The 27,033-nt window shown below is 39.4% G+C and overlaps 1 protein-coding gene across 1 annotated transcript in view; it reads right to left on the reverse strand.

Annotated features, from left to right (window-relative positions):
* The window catches only part of WNT2 (Wnt family member 2), a 44,527-nt gene extending 29,029 nt beyond the window's left edge, over positions 1–15,498 (reverse strand). The window contains exons 1-3 of the mRNA XM_053553834.1: positions 15,114–15,498; positions 12,747–12,973; positions 7,170–7,447 (exon numbers count right to left, since the gene is read on the reverse strand). Of these exons, the coding sequence (XP_053409809.1) occupies positions 7,170–7,447; positions 12,747–12,973; positions 15,114–15,196 (588 nt within the window). The 5' untranslated portion in view covers positions 15,197–15,498. The remainder of the gene's footprint in view (positions 1–7,169; positions 7,448–12,746; positions 12,974–15,113) is intronic.
* Positions 15,499–27,033: the final 11,535 nt, after the last annotated feature.

The following is a 27,033-nucleotide window of genomic DNA, read 5'->3' on the forward strand; positions in this document are numbered from 1 at the left end:
GGAGGCTGAGGTGGGTAGGTCACTAGTTCGAGACCAACCTGAGCAAGAGCGAGACTTGTCTCTAAAAGTAGCCAGGTGTTGTGGCGGACGCCTATACTCCCAGCTACGCGGGAGGCTGAGGGAAGAGAATTGCTTGAGCCCAAGAGTTTGAGGTTACTGTGAGCTGTGACACCTTGCACTCTCAAAAAAAAAAAAAAAAAAAATCAAACGAACAAAAAAACAAATCTTCAGGCTGGAGCCCATGTACGGTTACTTTCCGATTTCTATTTTGTCTTTTGACTCTTTCCTGAAAGGTCTCCTGTTTCGATCTCCTCTTTGATTCTCAATGTGAGTTGCTGCTGGGATTCCCTTTTCAGCCTTCTAGTAATTCCTCCTCACAATCCTCACAGGCCTCATGGCTCTTTATGTCACCACACTGGACAGCAGGATTCTTAGTCAACCCCTCTCTTCACTCCACTTGCCTTAATCCCGCCTAGTTTTTATTCTGTGGCATTTTGTCAGTAATTACCTGCTCATTTGATAGGACTACTTTCGAAAGATTGTTTTTTTGATAACATCTATGGACAGCAAGACTCTCTTGGTGTTAAGCCTCAGAGAAACCATTTTTAGCTTAATATAGAAGTTTTCTCAACAAAATTCTTCAATAGACTCCTAATAGTTTCAATACTAAAATCATACTTAGCAGATTTTTTTTTTTTAACGTGGCCCTTAATCTTTGATTTTGAACATTTTAAGCCTTTGACCTGCAGAGGCCTATTTTCTACCTTTAAAATTTAAGAATTTTTTTTAAAAAGCAAACTTCTAGATGATACCATTATCTATCCTAGAGGCAGAAGTCTGACTATTAAAAGAGAACTAAAGGGTTATGAATAAGGTAATACATGCATTGTATAAGCTAGAACAAGTCTATATTTCTCTGTCCCAACTTATCGCCAGAGTATAATAATGAAGCAAATTAGGTGTTTATCATATATCAAAGCACGCTAAGCACTTTATTTTCACTATTTTATTTAGTCCACATAACCATATAAGGTATATCCTATTATTATTCCCATTTTGCAGATGAGGATATTGAAACTCTGGGAAGTGGAGGTGCTTGCCCTAGATTTCACAGGGAGCAAGTGAGATACCCCAAGCCTCTGACACCCAAGGTGACGTGATAAATCACTGTGCAGGTGTTTCTCATACTTGGGTTTGCAATCCTTGCGGTTAGTTTCCTTGGATTCAGTGAGTTCTATAAGTATTTATGGTTAGTGTTTGCAAATCTATTTATAGTCTAAAAAGAATTATTTTTCCAGTTATAAAGGCAAACTTCTCCCAAGGAAAAATGAAGTTGTGGTTTCTTAAGTCAGACTTTCTGAAGGTTGAGCTCAAGCTACGCTTAGGGTGTCTTCATAAGACTTCCTTGAAGAACATTAGAATTTTTTTCTTATACCTGCATCTTGTTAAGTTCATGAACCTGTGTCATGTCATTCTGATGCTCTTCCTCTTAGACAAAAGACAGTCCACTTTATACTCTGTGAGATATTTGACAGCTTAACAATTGACCTTACCTTAGACATTCTAGTTATGATTTATTTAATATTATAGGTCCTTAACATGCTGTGTTTTAACTAAATTGTTTAGATAAACTCAAGCATTTTTAAAAAAGTGCTACTACTTCACTTTTTAGTTGGATGTATTGAACAAAGTAACTCTGGCTCTATATCAGTTTTCCTGAGGGAAACACATATTAAAAACATTCTATTAAATTTTCAAATGCTGGCTTCAAGCCAAGTACATTTATTAACAATTAAATCCTTTTGACAGGAGTTAAGATAGGAGTTACTAAAAACTGAACTAACTTATACCCTTTAAATATATATGCTTTGCAACTAGGAAAACAAGAAATATTCATTAGCAAACTATACATCAGCAAACTATAGCTGATTTGCTCTTTAATGCAAACATTTATTAACTTAAATAATACACTGTGATTTCTTAAGCACCGTCATTCTTCAAAAACTGTGTCCATGGGTGGGCTTAGCTAGAAAATATAAGGTGTGGAATTTATAGTCATGGAATTCAAGAACATTACCATCGGCTAACCATATATTTAATAATTCTTATTGACTAATGAGGCAAGTATAAAAAACATTTTCCATTAATAATAGAACTTTGCATGGAACTGTAACAATTTTGTTAAGAGTTATTCCCTCTTATGGAACTTTAACTTTGGTTAGTTTTTGATTCAATGATATATAAAAACCACAGTATTAAGCATATAGTATTTTTTTTTTCACAGTCAAGGTCTTATTCTGTCACCTAGGCTGAAGTGTAGTAGCGCAATCATGGCTCATTGGAGCCTCAAACTTATGGACTCAAATGATCCTCCTGCCTCAGCCTCCCCTAGTAGCTGGGACTATAGGCATATGCCACCATGACTGGCTGATTTTTTAATTGTTAATTTTTTAATTTTTTATAGAGATGGGGTCTTGCTATGCTGTCAGGCTGTCCTCAGACTCCTGGCCTCAAGCCATCCTCCTGCCTCAGCCTCGCAAAGTGCTGGGATTATAGGCATAAGCCACTGCCCCCAGCCCACATACTGTTTTTAGATCCAATTAGACAGAGGTGAAGTTGGCAGAACTGATCTACATTTTCAAAATGAATTTAATTTTGTGAACTAAGGAAACCAATCAGAAAATAAATACCTACTAAGTGAAATTTGTACCCCATAAAGATACTGAAGATTACTGAAGGGAGAGTCAGGATGAGTACAAGGTTAAAGCAATCTGGCCCTGTAGTTCAGTTCAGGTTTTATTTTCTTTCCTGTTGATAGTCTGTATTTTTTAAGAGTATGATTTCTTTTTCATCATGCCCCAGTTCTCCTACATCAGACTCATTACTCATTTATTATTATTTATTTTAAGTGGCCCCTAGCGATCTATTCTTTGAAGTCTTTATTAGAACTTAGATTTCCTTGCCTGTAAGGCTATGCTTACATGTTGTACAATATCCATTTTCTGTTTACATTGAAGACATTTCCTGAAGGTGGAACTTGGAAGCCTCTGCTTTGTCCCAGAGCCCCAGTGGGCCACCCTCAGGAGCAGGCCCTACAGCTTTGACAATTTTGATACAGTTTTTCCTCTCTTAACATGTGTATACATTTTTTTATCTTGTATTTATTCCTTAATAAAATATCTGCTGAACCAATTTTAGTTCAAAAGCAAACAGGAATAATGCTCTCAAACTGTAGTGCTTTTAACTGATATTCCACAAAGCAGACTAATTTGCTTCGGACATGTTCGCAGTGGCTAGCAGTTATGTTTTCAGCATTTCAAACAACTTTTCCTCATATACATTCATTTTAGAAAATTTGTGAGAACATACACAAGGGAGAAAAATCATGAGTAAACTACCTTCCAAGGGAAGACGCTGCTGCTTTTTTTAAAATATAGATAAACTGTTTGTTTTGTTTTTCTTGAAAATTCTCAACAATGGCAATATGGAAATGTAGACAGGGGAGAACACAGCTGGGTCTGAAACCCCAGACCCCACGCATCATGATTATGGGACCCTGAGTTAGCCACTTCACCCCTCTCAGGCCGTTTTCCCTCTGAAAAGCAGAAATATTCATACCATGTTTTATTCCCATAGGGGTTTTGGGATTATCAAATTACAAAACACTTGACAGTATTTTGTAAATTACCAACATTCTTTTGGATACAATGTATGACCATATGCCTTTATCTTTCCAAATAGAGAAACAGAACTGTATATCCTGTTTGAACAATTAAAGCAGCACACTCCTATCAAAGACACCACACTTTATAACTTATTCATGCAGTATCCATGTCAAAACAAAGGTCAATGTAGATATTTTTATCCCAAATCATTGCATAAACAGTAATTACCAATAGTTGAAAGATTGCACAACTATAGTCTATATTCTTGGCAATAGTCACTATCCAAGTTCATGAATTCACGAAAATAAGGAATGTTGATTTTTCAAGTTCAAGAAAGGTATTATTTGTAAACAGCTCAGTAAAAACATGTCTGTTTTTATTAGCATATTAAGTGAACAGGCGACAACACCATGGATAGATGGCATGATCAGTATGAATCCTAAGTAAAACAGTAGAACCTCTGTAAATTGACGATGCAAAGGACTGTAACAAACTGGTCAACATAAGGAACTAAGCCTATTGTACTGACATATACATGGAGTGTGTGTCCAGTCTAGGAAAATTAAGGAGGTGGTCAACTATGGAGGTTCTATTGTAGTTCAACTTGGATTTCTGCCTAGCTCAGTTACCTAAGTGACAAATAATGTCAACGTTGCTAAAGAGAAAGGAACTAATTTTTACTGAGCACTGACTGCACACTGGGTTCTATGCTGTCTGTCTTATACTCGTCTTCCCGTAGTGCTACATACTGCCCTTCCACACACGAGAACAACTGACATCAGTGAACAAAGCTGGTGGGATTGTAAGACTAAAACCAAGGTAGTTTTGATTTCAAATCCAACGTTCTATTTTCACTACAGTAGGAGATACCTTTTGAGGAAAGTGTTTTCATGGAAGTTTCTCTATTCTTAAGGAAGCTTCCAGGGTGATTGAAGGTCAAGATTTGATTAGAAATATGAATTATTTGGATATCAATACCATTAGGAGAGTTAAAAGAAGATGTAATTATTTCATCTTAGAGGAAAGTGTGGACACATTTAAAAGGCACCTGCGTGACTGTGAAAGGGAACAAGTGGTGACTATTGGCCTTTCCTGTGTAATTGGCCTAAGACTATCTTTAAATATCATTAGGAAGTTTTCATAGTGTGGCTTTCTTAGAGCTGAAAAGAGCTGCTGAGGGAAACTATAGAATTTCCTTCTTGATAGAATATTTGTTTTGAACAGGTAGGCTCATCTTTTTAGTACTTATTAATAATCCCATTTGGAGGAGGAAAACGAGAATCAGAGATGTGTATTCAAGGAGACATGAAGGAAAAATTTAAGTTCTGCTGAAATTGTGATTAAAATAAATGGTTATCACAGCACAGAGGATCTAAAATGATATTACAGTGCAGAGACACATGAGGGTGCTCTAACCAGCTGCTGTAATAAACAATCTGTTCAAATATTTGGGGAAAATTTAAGCCTTATTGTGAATGGCAGTGTTCAATTTTCACTTTTGGCATTGACTAAACAGAACAATCTTGGAATAGATGGCTTTTCCTTTAAACAATGTGTACTGGTCTCTCCCAACCTTTCCAGTTTAAAAAGTAGAAGATGTTCATATTGGACAATTTGAAAAATACTGAAAAACCTGAAGAAGAAAAAAGTGACCAATGTTACTATCAGCTCCGAGACGATGGGGTTTTCTAGAACCAGGCCAGTTGGAGGCTTAGCTCAGGAGGCCTGCCTTCAAACACAAGCCCAGCCTGTTCTCATTTTGATTTCACAGACCTTCTGCTGGTACGAAGGGGGAGCAGAGACTGGGGGTCTAATGACCGCAAGAAGAGAATTAGAGACGCATGTTTATCTCAATACATTTACTCTCATTAAAGTTCATATTCACTGACATCATGCATCTCCTTGAAAAAGTCTGCCCACCCACCATTAATTAAAGCCACATTTTAAAAAGTCAGCGTGTGCACTTTTATTCCAATCAAAAGTAGCCTCCTAAGTTTTGCAGAGTAGGCAGGAGAATATTTGAGGCCTGACAGCTGTTCACCTCTGCATAGTGAAGAATCATGTGATTTACATTAAACGTCATGTTTATTCAGGGCCTAAAATATCGTAGTTAAGATCTATAGTCTTGAAGAGTTGAAACACTCAATATCTAATGACCTATTTAAAAAAATTAACATTTATTTTGATAAGCCAACATTCTTTTGGATACAATGTATGACCATATGCATTTGTCTTTCCAATATATAAATAGACTTGTATCTCCTGTTTGAACAATTAAAGCAGCACACTCCTATCAAAGACCACCCTTTATAACTTATACATGCAGTACCCATGTTAAAACAAAGGTCAATGCAGATATTTTTATCCAAATCATCACACAAACAGTAATTACCAATAGTTGGAGGATTGCACAACTATAGTCTATATTCTTGGCAGTAGTCACTATCCAAGTTCATAAATTCATGAAAATAAGGAATGTTGATTTAAGTTCAAGAAAGGTATTATTTGTAAACAGCTCAGGTCACACTCATCTTATTCCATGTGCTAAGCAAGAGCCTTTTCCTTCCAACTTTCTTTAAATTTTTTTCTCTAAAGGAGCCTAGTAAAAGGGTTTTCATCCAGACAGATCTGGATTCTTTTCTATTCTTTTTCCTATTAAAGCCTCCCTGGGTACCTTTCAATGTTATGCAGATCTTTCTTTACATATTAATATCAAGCACATTTTTAATGTTATGTTGATACAAGACAAATTACGGTTATTCTTCTCATTGGTGATTAGATTATTCTGGAATCATTCTGACCAAATATCTGATTAGCCCGGCCAGTTAATGCTTTTCACACAAAGATAGCAAGTGCACCACTCAGATACTCCAGTTAATCTGGCCGTACCGGTTCCTCAATGGATCTGAACATTGGCACACAGGTGGTTTAATCCTAGGTCAAAGCACCCCCAGATGAGGAGTTGAAACCCAACTTCCAGTCCGACTTTCCTACTAACTCACCATGGGACCTTGAGCACCTCAGCGTCCTCATCTAAGAAGTGGAGGCTGGGGGTGAATAGTGATCCACAGCCCAAAAGGTTAATCAGCAACTGGTGAGTTGCTTTCGTGAAAAGTTTGGGAAAAGATACTGTAGGTCTTGATATCCCTTAGACACAAACATCCACTGTACTATTCCCATGTGGGATGAAACACTGTCCTAACCCACAGATTATATCTTCTGCCCAGATGATACAGTATCCACAGGGACCACAAAACACTTAACACAACGCTGAAAGCAATGGGTGGACTCTGGCTCAGCTGTGGGAAGGAAGGTGGAGTGTGGGTGGGAACATTTCAACCCAGTCAGTGTGATTCTTTAGAACAAACAGCTATGGGTTGGGGGTCAGTGGGAAGTTGTGACTTTACAGCATTTCATCAGCTCTAGGAAGGCTTAAGATAAGCTTTGCTGAAGTGATTCAGAAAGCCATGTAGTCTAGAAAATGAGTACCCTGCATTTCCATACCTTCCTGCCGGCTCTGTTGTTGTGAAGATTCATCAGGGCTCTGGCATCCTTCCCTTTTCTTTCCTTGGCATCCACAAATGCTCGGGCAAATTTGATCCCATAGTCAATGTTATCACTGCAGCCGCCCCAGTCGAAAGTGCCCTTGCTGTCCTTGGCACTTCCCTTCTTCTTTGGATCACAGGAACAGGATTTTAATTCCCCTTGGCTACAGGCCCTGGTGATGGCAAATACAACTCCAGCTGAGGAGATGGCATAAACAAAGGCAGATTCACGACTACCTGAAACAAAAATGTTTGGATTAACAGTGGTCTGAGAGTGCTAGTTTTGAGCAACTTTTACATGATGACTGTTCAATACTTGGTCTCTCTCTGACATCCTCTCCCACTAGACAGAAAGGGACTGGTATTCTTGAAGGATTCTTTGCCAGAGCCAAGGCTCCTTATTTAATGTGAATCACCTCCATCTAATATAGGCTTCTGTCAGTTTAGACATCTGCATGACAACTCTTCTTAAAGTGAATAAACAATATCGAAGACAAAGCAGGCCACGCCCAGCTGCTAGCTTCATATTAGGCTCAGACACACCCTTGCCCTGGATGCCCTAAAAGAGAGGAATACAGTATTTCCAGGCTTTAGTTTCCTCAGCTATGAAATGGTATCAAAATTCCACAATTCTATCATTTCACACTATATTGGGGTATTCACAACACCACAGCTTCCCTTGAAAAAAACGTTCCAAACCTCTAGGCTTTACTGAAGACACACATATACATTTAAATGATTGAGAATGAAATAGTGAATTCAAAGAAATGAAATAGTGAATTCGAAGAAATGTGGGTAGAGAATTTCGGCAGTAACCAGCCCCTGGCATTATCACTGGAGAGCTGTGGCTTAGCCTTGACTTTCACACGTAATGGAGAGATTGTTGAAGGCAATATGCAATATCCTTGAGTTACATACTATGTCTAACTATTAAGGTGAATTTACTTTCTTCTGGAACACCTGCACTAATCACTAGTATTGGGTAAAAGACAGTGAAAAGCTTTTCTTTGGTTTTTCTGGAAGGAAACAAATTTACCGCCTATAATTAGACTTGGGAAAGAACCCTTTGGGGTGCTCTCTTAGAATTGGTCTTTATTAGAGCACAGGCTACTTTCACTTACAGGCTGAAAGGTACATATTTCAGTGCAATAACTACATTAAATTATTTTAATAATCTGTAGTAACTCATAACACGGTGTTGTGGTATAGTGACAGATATAAGGCTCTTTAGGGTCCTTGCGCACCTCGTTTTTCAAGTGGAGCTGTATTTCATTGTTATTAGCACGCCCTTTTATTAACAGTTGCTGCAGCAAATATATTAACAATAGAAATAGAAACTGGACAACCTGATGCCAATGCAAGGCAGAAAAAGAGAACCATTCGGCGGTTCAGCATGTCAAGACGAGTGTGACTTTTTGAACCACACAGCTGGGAGAACAAAGCAGCTTTTCGCATTGAAGCCCTGCTTGTTTCCGTTTGTCATTTAATGTTAAAATTTATTATACATCCTTTGCAATATTTGCTCTGCTGGTCTCATTATTAAAAATCAGGAAACATATCTACACCATATTAAATGACACTTACCTCAGCCTTTAGAAAATATCCCTCCCCAAACCTCTAACCATCAAAAAAGGAATCAATCATGCCTTGTAGTTAGGTAAAATCAATTATATGAATATTTGCCACAGGTAGCTGGTAGTGCTCTCCAGAGAGAAATGTGATGGTCATGGGAGCTGTTTTAGAGACCTAGCTTGTATCATAAGGACCACAGATCTTCTAAGTGGAATTGAGATGTACAAGAAGGTAATAGTTGCTAATGTGGCTTAATCTCATATGGTGACTTTCAGATAAATGAAATTTTTGCTATACCCATTTTTAGTTTAGGAAAATACTATGTCCATAGTTACACCATTTATCTTCTAAAGCCTGATTTTGGATGTGGGGTTCAGCAACTACGTTTACAGAGATTACATAGGAGAAAAATTCCCAAGTGCTTAAGTATTTAGCACTGATCTTATTTTATTTATTTTTTGTTTTGGAGACAGAGTCTCACTCCGTCACCCTAGGTAGAGTGCTGTGGCATCATAGCTCATAGCAACCTCAGTTTCTTGGGCTCAAGCAATTCTCTTGCCTCAGCCTCCTGAGTAGCTGGGACTACAGGCGCTCACCACAATGCCTGGCTAGTTTTAGAGACAAGAAGATCTCGCTCTGGCTCAGGCTGGTCTCAAACCTGTGAACTCTAGCAATCCACCCGCCTCTGCCTCTCAGAGTGCTAAGATTACAGGTGTGAGCTACCATGCCTGGCTCTGATCATATTTTTTAAGGAGCAAGAAGAGTTTTATAAGGTGGTCTTTTAGAGGAAAGGCATGGAAGAAGTAGATGATAGTCGGTCAGTGGCCAGGCAGTACTTTGAAAGCAATAGAGAAATAAATTGTCTGTCTAGGCTCAGAATTTGTCCTGGTGCAATTTGGAAACAATTACATCAATTTGCTTGATGAAAGAAAATAAAAAGCACAATCAGCTACTTTTAGAAATGATTTACAAAGCAAAAATAACACCTTTATACATAGTTCTCATTTATTATTAAAACACATTACTAAATGGCTCGATGATCATTTATTTAAATAAATAAATTAGCGCGTTGACTGACTTTTGATTTTTACCCCCAGATGGTTTGGTATCATGTAGATATGGCCTTAAGATGTTTTCAGTTAAGTGTTTTAGATGAATCACTAAAATGCTATGTGTGAAATAGTAGCACATTTCAAGAGCTGGCTTTGTAACAAAACAAATTTTGATCTTGGGCCTCTTCTTAGAAAAACTGATTCTTTGTAAAAACCATCATAAAAATGAAACAAAATCCAAATCTAAATGGTGATATTTCAACTTCCTGATGTGTTACTATTGAGGTTTCTCTAATTTTTGGATTGAGATAAATCAAGCTATTAAGCACTTAGGCACAGTTTTTATTTGGAGTCGGGGATGGTCACCAAGAAAGGCAAACCACTAGAAGCTAGGCTTTCTTGAAAGTTATTGGCTGTTCGACTTTCTTTTAAAATATTTGCCTTAATAAAAAAATTTACAAGGATGAGGCCTACTCACCTTTCTGTTTTGTAAGACTCATTCTAGAATTTTGGAGGTATATTTTTGCAAGAGTATTTTTAGGCTTACTAATCCTGTCTTTATTTCTCTGCCTCTATGATGGGTAACTGTCCGTTGAATGAGTAAATTACAAATGTTTCTGAAATTGTTCTGTCTTACTCTGTCTCTCTAAAGCAAAACAGGCAAATATTCTCCATTCCTATATGACCATTGGGATATTTTAGTAACTTTTGTGCTCTTCCCATAAACCATGTTGCTCTTTGCCTTTACCATTCATCTATAAGTACATTTAGGTTTCCAAAAGAGAGTTCTTCACAACTCTAAGATGTAAATTTCCCTCCAAGCAAATTAATTGTAAAACTCTTTGGATAGCTTCATTGGAATTTCATGATTGTTTCCAGGATAAGCTGCTTTAGGCCAAATTCAGCCCTCCCATAACTAGTACAAAATCATCACTGACAGTCACAGGAGTTTGCATAAATGTGTAGGAAGGAATCTGGTCTTCTGTGAAAAATGGAAAGAAATTGTGTAGCATGAGTGTTTTAAGTTCTGAGTATTTTGGCAAAGCACTCAGCTTCATCTGAAAGAAATCTGAAGGAGGTACAAGCTGGAATCTCTTATTTACCTGAGGCCTTAGAATAAGTCAAACCAGTTCCATTGTTTTTAGTTCTAACTTTCTCTCTCTCAGCCACTCTACAACTCTGAGGAAGCAAACATTGCCAAGATTGTGTTAAAGTATTTTATGAATGAATTCCCAACTTTCACAGATATACTATCTTTAGAAACACTGGTCAAAATTGCTTTTTTATTTGCAATCCAAAGGTGGTTTTTCCCCCCAATATGAGACATCTTAACGGATCTAAAAGTGATAATTTTATAAATGAGAAGCACATCTAATTTGAAATCATTGCAAAATGGTTGTGAATACTTTGGAAAAGAAATATCCTGATACGTTTTAAACACCAAGAGGCTGCACATAGTATATCCAGAGATTACTCTGAGTAAGATACTTGTAAACTCTCTTTGACAAGGTCCAGTACTTTAATTGATTCACTGGTGAGATAATCTAGGTGAAGTCTTAAAATTCCATGGAGCTGAAACTTTCTATTGACCTTTCAAAAATTTGCGATGTCATATCGAAACTCCAAAAGGAATGCAGAAGAATATAGTTCTTAAACTAGAGAATAAAATTGCAGAATATCACAGTAAATTTACTTTAAGGATACTCTAAGAATGAGAGTACTACGCCCTTGGGGGATTTTAGAGACATTCAGTTATGCATTTGGCCTCATAAAACCCTAGGGCTGTGATGATTACATGATAGAAACACCCTCTGTTAAGCATTACCAAGTGCACAGTCTGGATGATTTTCTTAGGAATGGGGGGTGGTGGTGGGCAGAAGCAAGTGTAAAGTTTCCTGTTTCTGGGGTACACACACAAACTGCTGTGTTTTCAGTCAGATTTCCTAATACAAATGGGCTGTGACATTTCTTGGAGAATGCTAATGATGCCAGGTTAGTAGGGGAGTATTAATGGAAAATAAGATCTAATTTTCAATTAATTTTGTCTGATTGTATCCTAGCTAGTGAGCTACTTTCCATATTCAGATCTTTTATGAAATTAATTATGTAATTAGATAATGTTTAAGGCTCTTTCTAAGGAAGAAAAACTCTTATGTGTTCATGTTTTTCACCCTATCCTCCATAAATATCCTTATTGCCTAAAACGTAGCTGGAAAATAATAGGCGCTCACTACTAGTTCATCCATCCCTTCAGAATGAATTCACCAGGGGGAATCAATGGGGCCTGCAATACACCAGGCTCCAAACAAGACCCAGGATATAGAGGCTCTTCCCTACCTTTATGAAATTTGTGACGAGGGAAAAAGTATTTCATTCATACACAGAGCAACCCACAGCTGAGTAGCTGATTGGGCAGTCAAAGATAGTGGATAGAGATTTGTCTTTGTTTCTTAATAACACTTACACTGTGTTTCTGTAATAATGACAATCATTGAACATTCTATGTGAACATATGTGGAGCACATATGCTCAGATTCTTCTGGAGAAGACCCAGAAAGATGAGGAAGAAGTCAAAAGAGCCTTGTGGCTGCTGCTTCCCTTCTAGAGATAAAATCTGCACAATCTGAATACGATAATGTAGGATGATACGCAGGGTTGAAAGGCCGCACAGAGCGAGGCGTGCAGAGGCAACAGCCTAGGATAGGACTTCCCACTGCCTGACTGGCTTCCGGTAAGACTCTCCACTAAAGTTCCTGACTTCTCCATTCATCTATGACACAGGGATAATGTCACCCAACAGAACAAATTTCTGATTAAATTAAATGCATTAATTTGAGTGGGGGCCTTGAAGATTGAGGGGAGCTGTGTGTGAGTGGGGAGCCCACGGCGCTGGGTGGAGGCAGGGCACTTACTTCGGAGCAGGACCCTGCCGAAGAGGCTGTGATCCCTGTCTAGCGTGTTGCAGTTCCAGCGGTGCTGGCGGAACTGGTGCTGGCACTCTGCCGTCCACTCTGCAACACCCAGGCCAATGGCACGCATCACGTCTGGGTGTCGGTGGCACAGCTGCCGCTGGCGGCTTACCAGGCCTGGCACATTGTCACACATCACCCTGGAGGAGCCACTTGTAGCTCTCATGTACCTGTAAGGGACCAACATAGAAGTGAGGGCAATGTGAGTAGCAAGGCCTGGCTCAGTGTTCCTTGGGATACTGAGATAAGAGTTCCTTATACTTTGGGTGATATTAGAATGAGAAGGTTATTTACTTTGGATTCAGTAGAGAAACAGGCCAGGCAGGCCTGGTGAGTGATCTGGTAGAAGCCACACCCAAATGGGGTGGTGACTGCCTCAAACATGGAGCCAGGGCCACCAGGTGATGCTCCAGGCCAGCAGGGTAGTGCAGGGAGTCTGGGAACTGAATTTTGGAGGGAGGGGCAGTATGTCTTGGAGAGACAGCATGGAACAGGTTTCCCAAGAAGGTTCTGATCTCAGTGGCACAATTATGTCTGGACTTGGCTTTGGGGAAACCCACCTTTAGAAGCTCCTCGTTCCCATTTATTTGACATAATGTCTTAAAAGCTGTATCTGTCTAATCAACACCTGCTGGTTTCTGATGCTGCATTCTCCCCACAGACATGCTGTTCTTTTCTTACTGGAGTCCTTTAAATATTTCCATTTTGTAGTTCTTTTTGGCTTAAAAAAAAAAAAAAACCTTTGGAAGAAATTCTTTCTATTGTTATTAAGGACACTAAATGTTTGGAAGAATCAAACAGTGTTATAGCTCCATAAAGTACTTTTTGAAAAGAAACTTTAACAAAAATTACATCATCATCTCTACCCAGATGTTCTCTATTAGTTGTGAAATGTTTAGAAAGGTACCTTTTATATAACCCAAGCTGCCATAGGTGTCTTTTGAAGCGATCAAACAAGGAGAATGTCTTTTTCTTGTATTTTCATTATTTTATATGATCATAAAATCGTTACAGCTGTGACTTCCAAAAAATATATTTAAGTGACAGCTGAGAGACAATGCGACAAAAAGCCTGAGCCATAAATCACGTTTATACACCCATGGAAACAGAAATAGTCATTTTATTGAAAAATGGTCAGTCGGATAAATCAATCTTTGATCCTGTGTCAGCAGTGTCAAGGCTAAACGCCTTCCTGTTCAAAGCGGGCTTAGGAAGGGATCGAACCCTCTTCCCGTCAGCGCTTGACTTGCTCCTTTGAAGAGCTCCAGTGTCTTCCTAAAACGTTCGCTACTCTAGTCTTTCTTTTGGCTGAAACTTTTTACTTTTGCCAGATTCTCTAAAAAAAAAAAAAGAAAAAATAGCCCATGGTAGCCGTTCTCTTTGTATCAGTATTTTAATATCTGTTCTGAAACTTTAAGGTGCAAGGAAGTTACAGGGCTCTTAACTCCATTTCTTTGCAAGATCAGAAAGTCCGGGAGATGAAGGACAGTTTCTGCACAGGGAGAGAATCGTCTTTGTAATGCTCAGACCTGTTAGAATTTAAGATCCCATCACTATGCAAAAATGAATAAATGAATAAATAAATAAATAACAGATCAATGTACAAAGGAAAGCGGCAAGACTGGCCTTTGGGGGTGACGGTTTTGAAGAGGGTAACATTTTAGAGACAGCCCCCGGGGTCTGTAGCTTCGCATGAAGGTGCTAGTGACCACTGGAGCCCCGGACGTGTTCTTCCGCCCCACTGGGGTGAAGCATTAGGAATGTGGAAGGACGGGAAATAATACAAAATCACACGCTTTGGGCTCTGCAATCCTGACTGCCTGCATTGGCCGCTCGGTTTATCTTGAGGCAGTTTTGAGAGGGCGGGAGGCGCGGGGTGTGGGGTGGGTTGTATTTTCAAGGTGAATTTTCTCTCTCTCTCTCAGAGACACACACACACACACACACACACACACACACACACACACACACACACGTCTGTGCTGGAGCTAAAGACCTGGCGAGAGCGTCAATCAACAGCCTAAGAAATTGGCTGAGTTTGCTGTCGCTCAGCTGGATCCAAATAAACCAAACATCAGAGCCCTCTTTGAGGGGGAATGTGGTTTGGGGAGTTGTCAAAGCCCAAGTGGTCTTCCAGGGGGAAAGTGAAGGGAATCGCAAGCGGGCGATGAGAGGGCAGTAGTCAGGGTGCCGGCCAGAAACCGAGACTCCCGCGGCGGTGGGGACGCACCACTAGGAAGGGTCTAAGTGGCCAGTGCGGTCCCCACTCCCATATCCAAAATCCCTCTGCGCCGGTGCGCGCGGACTTACCACCATGAAGAGCTGACCTCGGGGGTGAGCCAGGTCAAGAGCAGAGGGAGCCAGAGCCAGATTCCACAGAGAGGGGCGTTCATATTAACCCCCTTGCGTCCGCATCAGGTCAGACTCCGTGTGCGGGCGCCATGCGTGCCCGGAGCAGAAGCGCTCAGCGCCGGGAGCGCTTCGTCACGGCTGCCGGCGCCTCGCCGCGCCCCCGCCCCCCGCTCGCGTCTGCGGCGAGTGGCGAGACTTGCTGATAAAGTTTCAAAGAACCAGCCCCGCGAGCGATAAAGGGCAGCCCGGGCCGCCTCGCCCACAGCCCAATTCCCCAGACGCGGCGAGCGCTGGCAGCCCGAAAGCTCTGTGCGCCTCCCGCGCGCCGCTGTCCGTTCTGCTCCCCGGCGGGCGCAGCCCAGGGAGGGGGCGCTGCGCCTGGCGGGGGTGGAGGAAGCGTGGGGTTTTATACCGGAGTGGATGCAATGATGGCAAGTGATGTCTGGGAGTGAGGTGAGGCGGGGAAAGAGGAGCACCTCTGCGTGGCTTCGAGCACCCCCGGAGATAAGGGACCTTTAGGGAAGCTCCTGGCCAAAGAGCGTCCGTGGGCTCCGGTCACAGGAGCTCTAGGCAAGGCTACCCTCCGGCAAACAGAAGTTCCTGAACATGCAGTATGGGGAAACGAGGGGGAGGATGAGGAGTTACTGTGTACAGGATAAAAGACTCCAGGAATGATTTTCACTCAATTGCTTCGTTTTTCTCCCTGACTCTGGGAGAAAGAGTGAGCACTTGTAAATTTGGAGCTGTGTGTCTTTGCAAGGCAAGATTGGGGAAGAAGGGGGCAGGCCTCAGGGTACAGGGCTTGTATCCAGAGCCCGTAGGGAGGAGACCTGGACTGGGGTGTGTGTGGGGGGGTCCACGACCCTTGCGACCTCACTCAGTAGTTTCGGCCAAAGCACCCAAGAAAGATGCAGTTTTTATGCACGCCTAGCTGCTCCCCGGCGCTGTGGAGCGCAAAAGATCACATAGGGAGGAATCGAGGCACCCAGGCGTCCGCCAGGCGTGTGCGTCCTAGCCAGCACCTCCCGCGGCCCGGGAGCTCAGCCTGTGCGCCTTGAGGACATAAAGGGACGCTGGGTCCTGGACCCGGCGCCCAGCAGAACTGACAGACGGGGGCTCGAGCCCGCGGGTGGAGCATCTTGAGCAGCAACTGGCTTACAGCCGCGCGGTTTATTGCCCGAAAGGAAGGAAGACCAGGAACTGGCGGCGGCCGTGAACTGTTCCATTGCTCTTTTCCTGGGGCGGAGGGACCCGCCGCCTGCCCGGGGAGCGCGCCCTGGGGAATAGGGAGTGTGTGTGTTCGGGGGCAGGGGCGCCGAATAGTTCGCGGGGCGTGGGGGTAGGATGGGTGGCCATCCAGATAGGAAAGACGGGCTCTCCCCCACCTCGCCCACCCCTCAGGCCTGAACCGGCCCGAGCGTCAGCCCTTCCGGGACGCGAGCTCGGTGAGAGGCTGGACGAGGAGAAGTTCAGAGACGCCAAAAACCTGAAGGATGCTGTCATCGCCACCCCCTCCCCCACGCCGGTCCCTGGCAGGTCCGGCCCCTCCCAGGCTGACCCAGATACATCCCCGTTTGGGTCCGGAAAGGGAGGGGAGGGAAACAAGCACCGCGCCACCCACGACTCGGGAAGAGCAGGGCTCCCCGCCAGGGCCGCTCGTATCGCTGGGCCATGACCCAGGGGAAGTTCTGCGCGGTCTGCGCCGGGCGCGCGGGGGGCGGGGGCGCGTTTCTGCCCAGAGTGTGTGCACCCAGGGGGTGGGGGAGGAGAGGCCGGAATAGGCACCACATAGCTACAAATACTTACCTTTATACTTATTCCGGTATGTCTCCTACCCAGATGCTGGAGGCATAGGCTACACGGAGGCATAGGCTAAACTTCACTTCCACACTCCTTTGCCTCACACTTTCTCGAAATAAATCCTGCCACTTGGGACCTGCAGAAGAGATGGTTGGCCCTAGAGGAACTATTGGCTGCCAAAATTTCAGTGCTACCAGTGAATACCACGAGGTATGGATGTGTACGTGGGAGAGGTAGGCAGCTGTATGATTTTCTCAAGGAAAATGAGAATTGGAACTACCTAAAAAACTCTGATTTGAAGTCCCACCCATCTCAGGACGTTGTGTCCTCACAAGTAAGTGGTGTTAGAATACACCGAGTGCGACCATCAGCTTCGAGGCCCTTCCTCTCCGCCCGGGGAATCTGAGTGGCCAGCAGACCTGCCTTTCAGTGTATGGTGAGTATTGATGGCGAGACCAATGGGATGACCTCAACCTGAAACAGACCTCCTGGAAAAGGAACAGACCATCCTCAAAGCTAATTAAATCCACTCCAGAGGACTTCACCCTAGGGCAGGAGGAGGAGGCTCACATGTCTTGCAGAGGAAAAATCAGGTTTCTTGGTGAAAGGTAAAAGGCTGAAAAAATTCGAGAGAAGCTAAACCCAGCTGTGAGAAAAGGTCCACCTAGACACCCCTTCCTGACCTGAAGAGGCCGTCTGGACCATGACTGGTCTCTTCCCAATCTCTGATTCGGTTTCCATTCTCCACCCCTGTTCACTTATGATCCATTCCTTAGCCCCATACAACTTAGCTGCTGCTGAGAAGGTCTTTTTCTCCTCCTCATCTGTACCTCTTCTCTTGAGGGACTCCTGCACTTTGAAGACAGTGTCCACTAGTAAAGGCAGCTGTGAAACACTCAGGAAAATTAGGAGGAAAAACAGTTACAACAAACCTCACTTCTTTTCCAATAAAAATACCATCCTAAAGAAGAGTTAATGAATATTGCAGAAAATTGCATATGACTTCAGCCTAGCTGTAGCAGATGATGATGTAAGGAAAGACAGGGTGCAGCGTGCCTTTAGATTTGTGGATATAATATCTTCTTCAATGACAAATCTCAGAATTGACTATAAAATTCATTTACAGTATACAGAATCCAATTCTCTTTCTGGAGATTAATGTTTGCTTGTAACTTCAGTATAGCAGTGTAGCCAAATGAGTCAGTCTATTTTCTTAGTTAGATCCATTGTTTGTCTAATCTCCCGGGGCAGAGAACGAGAGAGAACTAATTTACTACCAAATCATCTCCACCCTTAAAAAATGGAGAGTTACTTCTTTAAACAGTCATTTGCTTTTTGGTCTGAACTGAGTTCTTCCTACATAGCCACTCACTAACTGAATGAAAAGTTCTAATATCAGCCATTTAAATCTTAGTGGGCATTTAAGGTAATGTATACCAAAGATATTTGATTCAAGCTGTGAGAAAGTAACAGGTACCTAAGTTGCAGTCCTACAAAAAAGTAGGACCTATACAACTGGGCAAAACTTCGTGAGGCATGTCTTTTCAGGTATTGGATAGTAGGCAGCACATGGCTACAATCCTTGAGAGAAGGGAAACAGGAGGCTTGTGCTACAACTGTCTCATCAATGTCCTAGTTTTTCTGCTGAAAAGTGCTTTTTTCTGGGGTATAAGAAGATGGAACCCAAGCAAGGTAGGAGTCTTAGCTAAGGAAGGACAGACTGAAGTTGAGGGCTGTTGAAGCCCTTGAAATTGGCAGGGTAGCATTTCTGAAAATAGGTAGCAGTGAAAAGGGGTTCTCTCTATAAGTCTACATGGAGATTTACTGTGGGTCCTTGACTAAGAGCTGGGGTGACTAGGGAAATGACGAGATTCTGCAAAGCCTAGCAGAGATGGTCTGCGGTGTGTCATACATTGTTGAGAGACATTGGAGTTCCCTCTTAGCAGGATACAGAGACCTCATCTAGAAGAGATGCTAGAAAGGCAATGCCTTAAAAGTAATTGTAAGCTTTACTGTGACAAGCATACTTAAGACAAAATTCAAGAGTTTGTGTTCCCATATCACATGCTCTAACAAAGAATTAAAACTCAGACAGATTAGGGGCATTTATAAGAACAAAAACATCCATTAAAAGATGACAACATAATACAGACTTCTTACAATGTATTGTTAACAATAAAAATTAATAGGCTAGGGGCAGTGGTATGTCCCCGTGGTCCCAAGTATTCAGGAGGCCAAGGCAGGAGAATAGCTTGAGCTCAGTAGTCTAAGTCTGGTTTGGCAACAGAGAGAGAGATCTTGTCTCTTGGGAAAAAAACGAATAGTTAAGTGAAACAAAAACCCCAAAGGTGACCCACACTCAAGAAAAAGCAGTCAGTAAAGACTGATCCTGAGATGGTCCGGATGTCAGAATTAGTAGGAAAGAAATTTTAAAGTAGCTATTGTGAATATATTCAAATATTTAAAGGAAAATACAATGGGCAAATGAACAGTGAACAAATAATGGAGAATCTCAGTAGAAAAATGGAATCCATAAGAAACAAATGAACATTTGAAGCCCAAGAAGTATAATTATCTAATTTCTAAAATTTGTACTTGTAAAAGTACAAGTTCTCTAATTTGAAGAATATAGAGAAAAATTATTTATTCAAACAAATAAATAGAACCTCAGAGATCTGTGGGACAATACCAGTAACCCTAATATATGTGTAAGTAAAATTGCAGAAAGAAAGGAGAAGGAAAACAGGGCAAAAAGTATTTTAGCAACAATGGCCAAAATTTGTCCAATATAATATGAAACACAAGTTTATAGATTCAACAATATCAGAAAACTCTTAAAAGAAAAATACAAAATATGTCACACCCACTCACATCATGATCCATCTCTTTAAAACCATAGATAAGGAGGAAAATCTCTAAAGCAACTAGAGGAAAAAGATATATTAAATACAGAAGAACAAGAATGTGAATTATACTGTCAGAAAATGGAATGATATCTTTAAAATGTTAAAAGAAAAAAATAGTCTACATAGACATCTATAATCAGTGAAAATGTTCTTTAAAAATAAAGTGGAGCTGGGTGGCGCCTGTGGCTCAAAGGGGTAGGGCTCCAGCCCCATATGCTGGAGGTAGCGGGTTCAAACCCAGCCCCGGCCAAAAATAAGAAAAATAAAAAAATAAAGTGGACCTCTTATTTGGTTACTTCTTTTTTCTCCTTACCTTGGTAATAAGAACCAAATTCCAAGAGTAAGGGCAAAATACACAAAAGCAGCCTGAATAAAGTCTAAAACCATCCTTAGATAAGATCAAGATGAATCATGGGTATTTGCAACCCAAAAGAAAACTTGACCCTCCTTGGAGGAATATAACATCATTCAGTGTCTCTACCAATTTTCATTCATTATGCCCAATATCAAATTAAATAGTACCAAAACCCCTGAACAAAACAAAAAGCAGCAAATACCCAAAATCAAACAAAAACTACAAAAACAAAAATAAAAACAAAAAAAAACCCATACCCAACAGAAAATAGAAATGGATGCACAAGTAATTTAGAGGTCTGATTGGCCCGAGAGGAACTCCCAAATAACTAAAAATTGAAATTAAAAAAAAAATAACAAAACCCAAATATTTTAAGAGAGTTGAAATCTATGCAAAAGATTTTTTTTCTTCTTTCTTTCTTCTTTCTTTCTTTCTTTCTTTCTTTCTTTCTTTCTTTCTTTCTTTCTTTCTTTCTTTCTTTCTTTCTTTCTTTCTTTCTTTCTTTCTTTCCTTCTTTTCTTTTCTTTTCTCTTTTCTTTTCTTTCACCACAAATGGGGGAAGAGGGAGGAAGCAGTGTCTGAAATAAAGAATTAGCTGGATGAGTTGAGGATCTGTTGATAATCAGAACAGTGGCTTAGTAAACCAGAGGGAGATCAACATTAAGCATCAAGATTAATGTACAGAGATAATTTAAAAGATAAAAATACAGAAAATAAAATAAAATAAATATGATAGAGTGAAGGATCTAACTTAATTGAAATTTGAGATCTAGAAGAGGAGGAGAGAGAGATAGGACTGAAGAAATATTTGAAGAAATACCAAGGGAAAATTTTCCAAAATTGATGGAAGAAATCAAAGCACATATTCAAAAAATCTACACATTTACAATAGGACATTACAGAGAAAACCGCATTTAGGAACATCACATGTAAATTGCTGACAGAGATAAGAGAATATTAAAAGCTGCTAGAGAAAAGAAACACATTAATTTCAGGAGAAAAACCATAAGATGTGTCTGACTTTTCAACAGAAATTACTGAATTCAAAAGGTGGTAGAATAGCATCTTAAAAAGCAGATAGGGTGGGAAGGAATACTGCCTACCTGAAATTCTATAATCATTGTAAGGATTCTTCCAAAATGAAGACAAAATAATGATGCTTTCAAACCAAAGGTAGGAAAATCCACTATTAGCTGAGCTAATGGTAAGTATTAAGCCAGATCTTTTTAGGCTGGAGGAGAATGATTCCAGATGGAATTATGGAATTACAAGTAGGAATGAAGAACATTGGAAAAGACAAATTTGTGGAAAAATGTAAAATAATATTGATAGTTAAAATAATAAATATAATATCTGTTGAAGTTTAAAACATGGAGAAAAGACCATATGACACCAGTAGCACAAAAAGCAGCAGGGACTGCAGGTAGGATGAAGTAAGTACTCTGTCCTATCCCTCCCACTAATATAGCTATAGACATATATAGCTTGGGCAGATTTCACAGTGAAGCTACTTGAGGACTCTGAAAAGCAATTAGTATCAGGTGGATTGAGGAAAACAAAAATATTAAATACCACTAAATGGTGTAAATTTCTCATGTTGTTTTTCCTCTGGTACCCTGAAGTCTAGACAAAGACAGCCAAATTAAAAAAAATCCACAGAAAAGCAAAACAGAAACAAACAAACAAAAAAAAACACCCAAATACCTTAAAATGAACACTTGGCATAGGCAGAGAGACCTACAGGAAAGGTGTTCTGAGAAGCCTTCCAGTTTTGATTTAAGGAGTGGGAAAGGGATTCCCCTGAGTTTACCCTCTGCTTGATTCTCTCTCATACTCCATGCTTCTGGAAAGTCCTATGTAGATATTAGAAGCAGTGACAGCAGCAGCAGTGATAGCCCAAAGATGCCTAAAACTTCAAGATATGGGAAAATTTCTCTCCAGAAAAACTGGTCTCAAGAAGACAATATGAAATTCCATAGCCTTTTCTCTTTCTCTTTCCCTCTGTCACATGGCTGCTGACATGGTTGTAGTTACAAAAAATATATGGCAGAATAAGATAACAAATAACTAATGCCAGAGAACCAAAAAGAGGAATCCTTGAGAAGCAGAAAATACCCAGGAAGTCATGAAGAATAAGGAACTTGGGAAAAGCAATCCCCCACAGTTATATGTGGACTCTTGTGCTTTACTCCCTAAGCTACGGACAAGTGGATGTGCTCCTAAAGACCCAAAACTCTGAGAATAGGACTCTGGGATAGATCACAACCTAGATCCCACACAAGCCAATGGGTTTAATTAATATATACAGAGGGTGCCAAAAAAATGTATACACACTTAAAGAAAGGAGAAAACTGTACTAAAATTATAATACTCAAGTCATGTTTGACTTCTGCAATTGCAGGAGATGCAAAGATACAATATATAAGATAAGAAATTATCAGTATTACTGATTATTAAAATTTTAACAGTTTTTTTCCTTTCTTAAAATGTGTATACCTTTTTTTGTACCTCCTATATTTCAGATAGGCATGAATAGCACTTAAAATGTTAGCACTGTAAAACTAAGCTATTATCAGAACCAGAAGCCACAGAAGGCTGGTCACAATCTGTTACCCAGCCAGGTGTGGTGGTACATGCCTGTAGTCACAGCTATTTGGGAGGGTGAGGCAGGAAGACTGAGCCCTGGAGTTGGAGGTTGTTGTGAGCTAGGCTGAGATCATGGCACTTTAGCTTGGGCAACAGAATGAGATAAAAATGAGAGAAAAAAAAAGAATTTGTGACCCTAAAACAACCCAAGATTGATCGTATGCTCCATAGATAGGATTTAAACTAGACCAGAGTCTCTTAACATTCTTCCAAATGTCCAGGATACAACCAAAATTATGTGGCATACAAAGAACCAGGAAAATTGCACCTCAAACTCAAATAGGAAAAGACAATAAAGAGACATTACAACTTAAATGACAGATCCTGAAATTATCAGATAGACATTAAAGCAGCTATTATAAGAATGTTTCAAGAAATAAGGATGAATATCATTAAATCAAATCTGTAATATAAAGTCTCAGTAAAGAAATAGAAAATGAAAAGAGAAGCCACCCCAAAATTTTAGAACTGAAAAATATAATAACTGAAATATCAGTCTCACTGGATAAGGCCAATAGCAAAATTGAGATGACCAAAGAAAAAGTGTGAATGAACGTGAAGATAGAGCTATAGAAATTATCTTAACAACAGAGGGAGAAAAAGACTGAAAAGAAATGAACATAGCCTCAGAGATCTTTAAAACAATACCAAAGGGTATAGCACTGTGTCCTTGGCATCCTAGGAGAAGAAGGGAAACAGTTTATAATTTCAAAAATTATTTGCAGAAATAATGAGTAAAAACTTTCTAAATTTTGCCAAAGCATAAACTTAGAGATTCATAAAGGTCAGTAAACTCAAAGACAAGAAACTCTAAGAACTTAATGCCAAGGCACATCATAATAAAATTGTTGAAAACTAAAAAGGCAAAGATAAAATCTTGTATACAAAGAAAAATCATACATTGCTTATGAAGAACAGAGGAGAATGATGATTTGAATGACATTATATTTCTCATCATAAATTATGAAAGCAGAAGTAAGTGGAACAAATTTTCTTAAAGCTCTGAAAAAAATAAATAAATAAAAGCATCATCAGCCTCTATATCCAGAAAAAATATCCTTCATGAGTGAAAGTGAAATAAAGACATTCTCAGATGAAGGAAATCAAAGAGAATTAATTGTCAGTAAACCTTTTCTAAAAGATTTGCTAAAGGAAGTTCCTCAGAAAAGAAACAATACAAAAAGGAAACTTGGAAAACATGAAAAAAAGGAAAGAAAAATGGTCAATGTCTGGGTAAATATAATAAACTCTTCTAGTCTTTTTTAGTTCTTTAAGATATGTTTGATTATTGAAGGCAAAAATTGTAACATCGCCAAATAGCGTCTTGATTGTATGTAGAGGTGATATATAAGAAACTACAACAGGGTGGGGCCTGTGGCTCAAAGGAGTAGGGCGCCTGCCCCATATGCTGGAGGTGGTGGGTTCAAACCAGCACCAGCCAAAAACTGCAAAAAAAAAAAAAAAAAGAAAAGAGAAAGGAAGAAAGAAACTACAACATAAAAGGAAGGGGTAAAAAGTGATATGGAATAACTTTTTATATTACACTTGAAATGGTAAAGTTTTGATCCTGAATGTTTTGTAAAAAGTTAGATATGTATAATATAAGCCCCACAGCAACCACTTAAAAATTATACAAAGAGTTATACCAAAAAAAAATAATAAACTAAAACAAAATTGAAAATGTCAATTAAAGGAGGCAGGAAAGGGGAAACAGGAATGAAAAACCAAGAGAACAAACAGGAAACAAATAATAAAATGATAGAATTAAATTCCCAAATATCAATACTTATATAAAACACACATGATCCATACACAACAATTTTAAAACTAACTGACTGAATGGATAAAAACATAAGACCAAACTATCTGCTGTTTACAAGACATTCATTTCAAATATAATATTATAGATAGGTAAAAAGGAGAATAGAAAAAGTTACATCATGCAGACACTAATTCAAAGAAAGAAGTCAATATACCAATTTCAAAGTAGATATCTAAACAAAAAAATTTACCCGGGGACATACATAATGAAAAAAAGGTCAATCACCCAGAAGACATACTGTTTCTAAATGTGTATGCACAAAATGACAGACCTTTAAACGTATGAAGAAAAATTTGGCAGAACTGAAAGGAAAAAGACAAATTCACAATTATAAATGGAGATATCAACATACCTTTCTCAGTAATAGACAGAACAGGTAGACAGAAAAATCAGCAAGATACAGAAAAACTCAACACCATCATTAACCAACTGGATTTAGTTGACATTTATAGAAAATTTTACCCTACAACAGCAGAACTTACATGCTTTTCAAATGCACATGAAACATTTACAAAGATAGATCATATGCTGGGTAATAAAACAAAACAAATTCAAAGAATTGAAAATCATTCAAACTATGTCCATGATCATAATAGAATTAAATGAGAAATAAATAAGAGAAAAAGAACAAGAAAATCTGTAAGCCCTTGGAAACTAAACAACACACTTCTAATAATCTGTAGGACAAGGAAGATGTTTCAAGGGGTATTAAAAATATTTGAACTGAATAAAAATGCATTTTTGTGAAACTATATTTAATACAGATTCTAATAAGTCAAGAATACATATGGTAATCTCCAGAGTAACAACTAAAAGTCATAAAATATATGACTGCTCCAGTTATCTATTGTATTTCAAAAAAGCATCCCAAGACTTCATGCTCTAAAACATCAATTAATCATTATCTTTAACAACTCTGTCAGTTGACTAGAATTAGCTTGGTGGTTCCTGTTTTGGATCCTTCATATGTTACTATGGTTGCAGTTGGGATTGGATTCATCTGACAGTTTGACTGGGTTGGCGGTCCCATATGGCTCTTTTTTTTTTTTTTTCATATGACTTTTTTACTCATCTGTCTGACAGCTCTGTGATCCTCTACATGACTTGGACTTGGTATTTAGGACACCAAGATATAGGAAGTAAAATCTGCCAACTAGTTAAGGAATACATCTAGATCTCATCAAAGCAGTCACAAGACCTACCCAGATTCAAGAGGGTGAGAAATAGACTCTACATCTTGATAGGAGAGTAATGAGATAATACTGGAGAAAAACATGAGATAATAGGAACTATTATCATTGCCATCTCTGGAAAATACAATATTCCACAATCTTTCCTTTGGACATAGCAGTTCACATTCTTTCCACATGTACAATAAACTCACTCTCTTTCAAGTCCCCCAGTGTCTTATTCCAATATGGCCTTGGCTTCAGGTCACAGACCTTGTCATCTAAATCAATATTGAGTGCAGATACGTCTCTTCACGTGCTGATTCTACTTGAAAATGCAATAGGCATAGAACAATGACAATTTTGAAACAAAACAAGCTGGAAGATTCACAGTATGAGATACCAAGATTCCTTACTTTATTAAACTTAACAAAAATTCAGAATTTTTGTTCATCAAGACACCATTAGGAGAGTGAAACAGCAAGCCCATATTTTCAATAAGGGATGTATATTCTAAATATTTAAAAAAAATTTAATCAGTCAAAAAGAAAAAGAAACTCAACCCAGTTATAAAATGCGTGACAGAAACAAACAGGCACTGCACAAAAGAGAATACTCAAATGTCCAGTAAGTACCAGAACCAGTGCTCAAGGCCAAGTGAAACAAAAGGAGAATGATCAGAGTTAAAGTTTTCTAGTTTCTAGTTTAAGGGAAAGGTAAAGCTTTTCTTGGTATTGCTAATATTTAAAGATAATCACTAAAAGGATAAAAAAGAATGTAAATTTATAACCTAGTAGGGAAAAGGGAGGGGGAAAAACAAAATCAAACTTCATAAATTTGGTGGAAGGAGAAGAGGAAATAAGAAAAGCTTATAAAAAAAGCAGATGGAATAGAAGGAATGAATGCAAATATACCAATAATCACAATAAATATCAATGAATTGAATTTTCTATCTCTGTTTAAAGACAGGGATTGGCCAATTGGTTTCCCTTTAAAACCACTACAGTGTTATTTAAAGAGATAATAGAACTTGAGGACACAAAGGCGGAATCAGACAAATTAGAATAAGACAAATTAGATTTTAGGGCAACAATATTAGTAGAGATTAAAAAGTTGATCACAGAAAGATGAAAGATACAATTCACTTAGAAGACAATAATAATTTTAAGTTCCTCTAATT

The sequence above is a fragment of the Nycticebus coucang genome, chromosome 11, assembly GCF_027406575.1.
Source record: "Nycticebus coucang isolate mNycCou1 chromosome 11, mNycCou1.pri, whole genome shotgun sequence".
Lineage (NCBI taxonomy): Eukaryota > Metazoa > Chordata > Mammalia > Primates > Lorisidae > Nycticebus > Nycticebus coucang.